Source organism: Morus notabilis, unplaced genomic scaffold (assembly GCF_000414095.1).
Source record: "Morus notabilis unplaced genomic scaffold, ASM41409v2 Scaffold5, whole genome shotgun sequence".
Taxonomy (NCBI): domain Eukaryota; kingdom Viridiplantae; phylum Streptophyta; class Magnoliopsida; order Rosales; family Moraceae; genus Morus; species Morus notabilis.
Window position 1 is genome coordinate 838,412 of NW_010363077.1, and position 9,559 is coordinate 847,970.

General features: G+C 35.3%; 1 protein-coding gene across 1 annotated transcript; it reads left to right on the plus strand.

Moving 5' to 3' along the window:
* Positions 1 to 1,878: 1,878 nt before the first annotated feature.
* LOC21406419 (probable pectinesterase 55) lies at positions 1,879 to 5,857 on the plus strand. The gene is made up of 5 exons (XM_010103568.1): positions 1,879 to 2,144; positions 2,956 to 3,115; positions 4,265 to 4,483; positions 4,946 to 5,193; positions 5,692 to 5,857. The coding sequence occupies exons 1-5, from the start codon at positions 1,879 to 1,881 to the stop codon at positions 5,855 to 5,857; spliced, it is 1,059 nt and encodes a 352-aa protein (XP_010101870.1).
* Positions 5,858 to 9,559: the final 3,702 nt, after the last annotated feature.

Below are 9,559 nucleotides of genomic sequence, written 5' to 3' on the forward strand. Positions count from 1 at the left end.
TTATATTATTATTAATATAATAAAATTATAACTTAAATTTTATAAAAGAACACGAACTTGAATAAAATTGTAACTTGAGTTTACATTTTTTTTGGGTTTGGGTGCAAATGAACAAGCCCTTAGGGTGCGTTTGGAACTCGTTTTAAAATGAAAATGAAAACGTTCTCAATCTGAGACAGAAATCATTTTTAAAAATGCGTTTAGTAGTTTTATCAAGAGATTATTTTCAATATAAAAAACCATTAATGTCTCTCTCTCTGCTCGAGAGAGGAGAAAATGAAAACAAAAAATAAAAAATGATTAAAAGTCATTTTTAGTTTTTCTTTCATTTTACACTAAACCAAAAAATCATTTTCATTTTTATTTTTTGTCTTTAATTGTGCCAAATGTCGTTTTGAAATCGTTTTTATTTTTTTTCTCAAAAAACGTGAACAACAAAAATAAGAACAATTTCAAACACAACATTAGTTTTCTAAGAATATAATTTTTATTGTGTTTAGTAGTGTATAGTAATTTAATATTATTTTCTACAAAATCAATAGTTTTTAGTATTTTAAATTAATTTAATCTTTAGATTGGATAATTATCATCGTGTTATCCTAATTTGTTTTTCAAATATTGAACAAAATTTGTAAATGAAAAATCTGAAAAAAAAAAAATAATAATAATCTGAAACGGCTGGATCTCAACACCACCGACCCAAACAAATCACCACCACTGCCCTTCGAAACTACACACACAGACATCTCAACCTAAAAAGTAGAAACACTCAAAATCAACAAGCTACATCTCTCTCTTCTCATCACCCATTAACGTTTTGCGTTGGGCTATTTTTCCTCCTTTTGAAAAACTTGCTGAATCTCTAGAACCCTTTGCCTGTTGATTTAAGCTTCGTTGTTGTTGATTCTACTAGATAGGGGCTTTGCAGATGGGCTGCGACTGGCGGCCGAGTACGGGGTCCGGCTGGCGGGTGACTTCTCAGATCGTGGCTGGACGGGGTTGTTTGCACGGCGTCATGGGTGGGGCAGCGATGATGGTGGAGGTGGAGGCTGCCAGGAGAGGGAAGGCTACGACGAAGGGTCTGTGGCGTCGGCGGCGGTGGGACTTCGACGGCAGGGCTATGGCGGTGGTGGTGGGGCTGAGACGGCATGTCTGATCGGCGGTGATGGGGTTGCGACGGTTGAGTAATCGTTGGGGGAAGTGGAGGGTTGTGTCAGTGTCTATTGGGTTTTTTATTTTTAATTAGTTTCCCAATGGTAAGATTTCCAGGAAAGAAAATAATTTTAGGTAATATTAACATTATTTTAAAATGAGTCCCATTACCTTAAGAATGTGAAAATCACATTTCCATATCGAGATTACCCCATACCAAAGACAATCTATTTCATTCATATTTTAATGCACATGAAATAGAAGGACTGATTTTATCTCACAAATAAATTTTAGGTCAATACTTAAATGTTTTGAAAATATAGGACCAAAATAAATTTAAAGTACGGGGACCATTTTAAATGTAAATGTCCTTAAAGAGAATTTCCAACGCCCTGTAGAATTTTTGTATGTGACAACCTCATAATATTTCCATTGCAGCAATATTGCCATAAAAACATTAACGTTGGAAGATCTTCCTGATCATCATTTCCATATTCTAAACTATTTCTCCCTTTTCTTCCAGAACGAGCTCTATGAAAATATATTATGATTTGATCATCTCTTTAAATACAAGAAATATAAAAATTTCTTTGCTATATGTGGCCATGCCATATACACACACATATATATTAGGTGGTTATTACTAACAGCTATTGTGTTGCAATATATATCAATTATACATAATTTTTTCTTGCCCTCTTCTTTCTTCTAACCAAGTTTTTCAGAATGAAATTTCTTCAGTTTATTACGCTCCAGTACTCCACCATTATTTGTACTCTCATTCTCATACTGGGTACTGCACCTCCGGCTTATTCTCGCCGCAATATCAACAATGCAATAAAATACGACAACCTTCAAAATGTCGTTTCGAAGACCATCATAGTTGATAAATCTGGCCATGGGACTTTCACCACGGTGCAACAAGCCATTGATTCCGTGCCAGACAACAACCAGTTATGGATTCTCATCCACGTTAAAACCGGTATCTACAAGTAAGTAGTGTTATATAAAATGCAACATTAAGACCATCTCCGATGCAAATTGTGATAATGTCAATTTTATATTTAGTATTAAAAAGTGTGATAGGGTATGTTATTTTTATTTTTATTTTAATGCATAATGCTATTTGAAATGTTATATAAATTTTTTTTATAATTATTAAAATTTGAAAGTTATGAAAGTAAACTTTTATTTTTAAAATAATTAAAAAATATAAAAGTTACAATGATTACGTGAAGAGGTAAACATTTCAACCAATAACAATAAAATGTTAAATTTCTCGTATGCTATACTTAGTGAGAAATTTGCCACAAAATATAGCATATTAGAAATCTGACACAACAAGTAACATTGCATTCGGAAGTGTTTTTTACGTTCAAATACTAAATTTACAATTGACATATCAATTATAACATTGCATTGGAGATATTCACGGTTCCCTTCCATTAATCAATTATCTGGATAGAATCATTTAGTCAATTCACGTATGAGTTATGATATTTCCTTAATCATTTAGTCGATTCACGTATGAGTTATGATATTTCCTTAATCATTTAGTCGATTCACGTATGAGTTATGATATTTCCTTAATCATTTAGTCGATTCACGTATGAGTTATGATATTTCCTTAATCATTTAGTCGATTCACGTATGAGTAATGATATTTCCTTTTCTAAAGGCTTTGTGGTTTCTTAGTGTCTTATAAAAAATAACAAAAACCAAACACTCTAAAATTAACTTGTATATGGTCATTTTATATGTATGTATCATTTATGTATTATGTATATGTCTGTACATGTACAGTGAGCAGGTGTCGATCCAACAAGGCAAGCAGTTCATCGTTCTGGAAGGAGAGAGTAGCCGTACAACTGTGATTTCTTGGGAAGCCGGTGGGAGTGTAACTGAGAGCGCTGCATTTACCATGTTAGCAGATAATTTCGTTGCACGCAACATAACCTTCAAGGTTTACAACAGCTTAATTGACAAAACTCAATTAGTTCAAATTCATAATATTTTTGTACACTAGGCCCCATTCACTTCACCAATTCGAGTTTAGAATTTGAGTTTTGCTACAGTAAAAAATTCTCAGAAACAGTCACATATAACTTTTTTGCTACAGTAAAAAATTCTCATATAAAATCACATCTCAACTCGAATTACAAACTCGAATCAGCGAAGTGAACGAGCCCTTGAAAACTGATCACTAAGGCCTCGTTCATTTCACCAATTTGACTTTTCAGTTTTAGGTTTCTACAGTAAAAAGCTCTCAGAAAATGTCATATCTAACTTTTTCTGTTACAGTGAAAAACTCTAAGAAAATGTCACATCTTAGTTCGAATTGAAAACTCGAATCCGCGAAGTGAACGAGGCATAAGTCAAACGATACGGAACATTAAGATAAGATTTGATGTGGAGTTTCAATCCACATTGTATCAAATCGTTTTAAACATTGTTTATCGCACCACTGAATGGCCTAGATAGAGTATTAAGGCACTTGGAGTACTATTTGCCAATAAATATTAGATTTTCTATAGAGAAAAAAAGAACCATAGATAGTAGATTGCTTTGAGCTGTCCTATTAATCATGCATAAAGGTCGGAGTATACTCTTGTTTTGATTTTCAGCATCGGATATAAATCTTTACTAAGTGCGCCCAATAAGTACGGAAATAATTATACTTTATTCCACTACTGATTATTGTCAAACTCCTTTTTCTTTATTTATTTTTTAGGTAGACTGAAAGTATCTAAAATTAGATAGAATCTATAATAAAAAGAAATCCAACCATATAATGTCAATCACATATTTACATGTCAATTTGAGGACGTTTAAATTATGTCAGAGGACATATATACAGTTTTATATGTTAGTTTTTAATTAATTGAAAAATGATGATATAACTCGTAATAAATTTCACTTTTTTTCTAGCAACCATTATCTGGGAGCTCTCTTTTCACTTTCTTTCTATGTGTTTTCTTCCAAAAATATACATATATATATATATATATAATAAAATACATATGCATGGACACGCATACATATGTGTGTGTATACACATATTTTGATGTGTTTAATTATTATTGTTATTATTATTTTGTAAATTTTGTTGCAGAATACCTATAACCATGCTATTACAAGAGACGAGGGGAATCATAATATGACATGGGCACCGGCGGCAATAATTGCTGCAGACAAAGTGAGTTTTTATAGCTGTGGCTTCATTAGCCTGCAAGACACCTTGTTTGACGCCCGAGGCCGTCACTATTTCCGTTCCTGCTACATTGAAGGTGCCGTCGACTTCATCTGGGGCAATGGCCAGTCATTTTTTCAGGTATGCCTTATTCTTATTATAAAAGAAAAAAAAATCTAAACTGTTAAATTTCTATCAAATCCTTTTTTTTTTTTTTGCTTGAATTCTATCAAATCCTATTAAATTTACATAATAATTGATTAGGGTATGGTTAGAGTCGTTTAGAAAAAAAACTATGCACTATGGCAAATAGGAATTTCCATGAGACTACTACACGTATTCGTTAGTATAAGCTGTTCAGAATTTTGGTAATAATATATTTTTTTTTTTAAAAAGAAACGAACAAGAACATACTAGATTTAAAGTGGTTTACTACTTTTGTGGACTGCATCCACCTTCAACTACTGCTGAATTTCATTACTATGATGTGTAGAAGTCGTATGTTGACTATGGATCGGAGTAACAAATTAGGGTCCACACGCTTAATATAGGCTTGATAAAACCACAAAACATATAGAAATCAATATCGTGTATTATATACAGGCATGCTATATAAAGGTGACAGCCTCAGTGCTGGGCCAGGGCGGAACTGCTTATATCACAGCACAAGGCCGAGAAAGCGAGAGCGAGAGTACTGGTTTTGTGTTCCATTCAAGCGCTATTATTGGGACAGGACCTGCTTTTCTAGGCAGGGCATACAGAAACCATTCTAGAGTCGTTTATTACAATACACATATGGATAATATCATTGCCCCTCTGGGTTGGGATGCATGGTTTAATGTTGGTCATGAGTAAGATTCTTACCTTAATTCTCCTATTAATGCTACAGGGTACTAATAAGCACCATCTATTCGTAGAATGCGGGTCTCGCAGTATATAGGGCTCACAAGTAGAGCTTATCTTCTACTAATTGTGGTGTTTAGTATTAGTGATAGCGAAACATTTTAATTTTTTAGGTATTGTTCATTTCGCCGATTCAAGTTTAAAATTTGAGTTTTGCTACAGTAAAAAGTTCTCAGAAACAGTCACATCTAACTTTTTTGCTACAGTAAAAAGGTCTTACACAAAGTTACATCTCAACTCGAATTAAAAACTCGAATCAACGAACTAAACGGGCTCTTATTTATTTTAAACACAATTTAATTTTGCTTGCATAGGCTCATTCATGAGTGGAGTCTATTAATGTGCCACGGTTGAAGGTCTTGGGGTCATTTGTTCGTGATTTTTGTTTGTTCTATTTATCTACGCTTTATCAAGGAATTATTAATCGCATATATATGACTTTGCAGAGGTTTACTCACTTTTGCGGAGGCTAAGTGTTATGGAGCTGGCGCACACACGTCCGCACGAGTGAAGTGGGAGAAGCAATTGCCAATTCAAGAATTGAGAAAGTTGATACATGTCAATCACTTCCTAAACCAAGATGGGTGGATAGAGAAGCAACCACCAAGCTAGGTCCATGTATATAAGTACGTATATGATGGCTGGCTTTTTATTTGTATGTCAGAATATTGTTAAGGACGTACGTACTTCCGTTTATGGTAAATTTTATTTTAAGGGTTTCTTCTTAAGGTTAATGGAAAACAAAATATTTGTGCTTTTGTTATTATGGTTGGTACCATTTAGCTAATTTGTTATATACCCAGGAAAACATTTGAAAAAATGAATGCTATATTTTATTTTTATTAAGATCTATTCTCGCAAAACTGGCCGTGTAATCTTCCCTTCCCTTCCCTTCTAGAAGCAAACTTTTTTAAGTCTTTTAGAGGCAAATTTAATGTGTACACAAATATAAAGTCAACGGATGATATGTAATTGGACTAATTTATTATCTAATCTAATTAAGCTTGGTTCTCTCTGTCACGACACAAAATCGGGGCCAGTGGCAATTTTGAGAAGTTTCTGAAATTGAGGGTACATAGCATGGTTCATGATTCGCTACAGTATTTTTTCTCACAAAAAATACACGTAAATCGAAAATAATTTTAATCCATAAACCAAACGTCTCCGTCATGCATCACTTATTTAGCATCCCGTAATATTTTGTACAACTCATTGCACATTGAACAGTAAGATATAGATAGTGGTACTAATATAACAGACAATACCGTTGTGCCCAACAAATGAGCACCCCGTTCATAGTGGTACCAAATGGGCCGGGCTGTCCATGCCTAGCCATAACAATGCTGGATTGGGCACGGCCCGTTACGGTACTATTACGGGCCGTACCGGCCCAGCACGTTTGATGGGCTAGAGTTGGGCCTCGGCTTCTCTGCCTGCGGCCCAAGCCCGTGAAGATCCGCGGCCTGAACCAAGCCCAGTTCGGCCCAAGTCCGGATTCGGCCCTTGTTCGGCCCGGCCCAGGCCCGTGAAAACATCCCCCAGCCCGCGAGGATTGTGACCGTTGGGCCCTTCGCGGGCCCAACGGTCACAATCCAAAAAACCCCCCAAAATCCCCTATAATATCCCTTAATTCCACCCTAAATCCCACACAACAATTCACTCTCAACTTCTCATCTCACTCTCATTCTATCTCTCATCTTGTCTCTTTGATTTTGATTCTAAGTTTTTTTCTCGCAATCACTTATTTTCTTGCTCTTTCATTTATAAAGTTTAAGTTCAATCAATTTTCAGAAAATGCCCGCATTAAACTTCCCTGATTTCACTGCTCTTCCTGAGCTTGGTGATGAGTCATTTTTCGAGGATGAAATGATGCCTCCCAAACCCACCCCCACTAAACCAGGAAATGCTCCGGTTGATAATGCTTCAGTGCGCAACGAGAAAGTTGGAGAACGCACCAGGGAAAAAAGACCGCGAACTTCTCCTGTTATGCCCAAATGTGTACAAAAACAGGCGGTCAATTGTAGCACAATTAAGACGGTCGATCCCACGAGGAGACGATAAATTGAACAAGAAACGATTAGCAACTAAAAAGCGTTAAGAAAGTAAGCAATCGAACAAAGAAGAGAAATGAGTGTTTTAATGATTTTTTAAACAATTTAAAATGGAGAAAATTCAATAATTAAAAGTGGTAAGACATTGGGAATCCTCTATATACTTTGTTCACCTATTTAGATTTTGATTCATGAATTGACTCAATTGAAAGTTTCACATCCCAAACAATCAATTGGAAAATAAATAATTGAAGAATATGTGAATTAAAATGTATTCGAGTAAATAAAATTCTTACGTTTAGAACTAGAAAAAATTATCTTAAGAGAAATCTAAAAATGACAATATACCTCGGGGTGATATTGTAGTAAAAGACTACTCATAGAATAATGTCTATCAATATATAGTATCATGCAACAATCACATAAAAAAGAGCTTGACTAGATTTATATAAATGTTGACAATAAAATATATTGATAAGAGGAAGAAATATGATAAAAGAAAATTATTTACTCAAATGTATAAAACTTACAAACCATTAGAGAATCAAAATCCAAACAACCTCACTACACATATAGGATCATCTCTAGCCTCACCCAAATACTCTAGCCTAGCTTGCACATAATTCCCACAAAATTCTAAAAAGAAAATATGAGAATAAGAACAAGACAATGAGAGAAAAAGTGTAGAAACTTAGGCTAAAATTCAACAACCTAATACACTTAACAAAGGCCCTATTTATAGAGTTTTTGGTTCATGTCAAAAAGCATTCAGCAAAGAAATAAAAGATAAAGAAAGAAAACGTTTTATCAAATTAAATTGGATTTGCAAGGCTTTATTTTGGGAGTAAAGGTTGATGATGGTGGAGAAAGAACCATCATAAACATTTGAAACTGGAAAAACTGAGGAGTGCAATAGCTAGTACACGTGGCGCGTTGAGGAGAAAGAAACGTTACTGTGCTCGGGACACGTAGCGCAAGCTGATAGGCGAACAGAGGAAATTGCTGACAGCTGGGTCCCACGAGGAACACGTGGCGGGAGCTGATTAGAGAACGGTTGAACGACAGGACCCACGCGGAGAGAAATGCAAAATAGCATGACGCGCGCGTGGATGAAACTCACCCGGGGGAAGGAACCGTGCGCGCTAAGCGCGCGTGCGTGAGGGAACAACTGGGTCCCACACAGAAGAAGAGAGAGAGCTGGGCTTACGCAAACGTGGAGAGAACTTGCGATCTGGGGCCTGGCGTGCATGAAACGCGCGCGAAAGTGATGGGAAAATGTGGGGGACGGTGACAAAAGACGCCACATGGCTCGACTTAGAGGAGTGGCGCAGCTCGGCTCAGCTTGGCTTGGCGGCGGTTGACTGAGGGCTAGGCTGGTTGATGGGCTTCAGATGGGCTTCTCCTTTAAGTTTGGCCCAAATACCTTATTTTCCTACAAAACAAAATAAATTAAATTAAAATTAAATACTTACGCATAAAATTAATTCTACGAAAATATTTAATTAAAACCTAATTTATTTAGCAATTATAAACAATTTGAGTGCATTTTTATGCACTTATCACAACCTCCAACCAGCTTATTGCTAGTCCTTAGCAATTCCAGCGAAAGAAAAATCATATCAAGTCAAAAATTCAAATCAAAACAAGCAAAATCACCTAAGCAATCAAACAAAACATTAGTAAATGATTAGAAAATGCTATCAAAACTACTTCAATTATAACTTCAGAGTCGTGTGTATGTGCACCAAACCATATCCCTCGTTCCACAGTCCATAACACAAATAGCATCGAAAGATTCATCAAGAAAAAGTCTCAACTCCATTTACCTCACAGGTGTCGGAAATATTTTAACGCAAAAGATTTTCACTCATAGAGTTGGAAGTCAATTAGTCAACGCTCAAGTGAGAGAAGGCAAATTAAGGACAGTTAATAAACAATCATTGATCAAATGATAGGCAAATAAAAAATTTGGAACAATCCATCACTCCAACCATAAAAAAGCTTTTGGGATTTCATTATGGTCAAAGAAAATCTCTTAAACAAAGAAGGAGCCGAGAAATACAAACAAATATACACACTTTTTTTTTCTTTTTCTTTTTGTTTTTTTGTTTGTTTTTTTTTTGTTTTTCTTAAGGCGAGGGACAACATACATTTGATGGAGCTGATGTAGTAAGGCATTCTTTTGACTGGCTGTTATGCAGTGCAAGATGTGAGTGCAACCAAACTACGTAAACATTGATGATAAAATGATGCTCTTACTCAC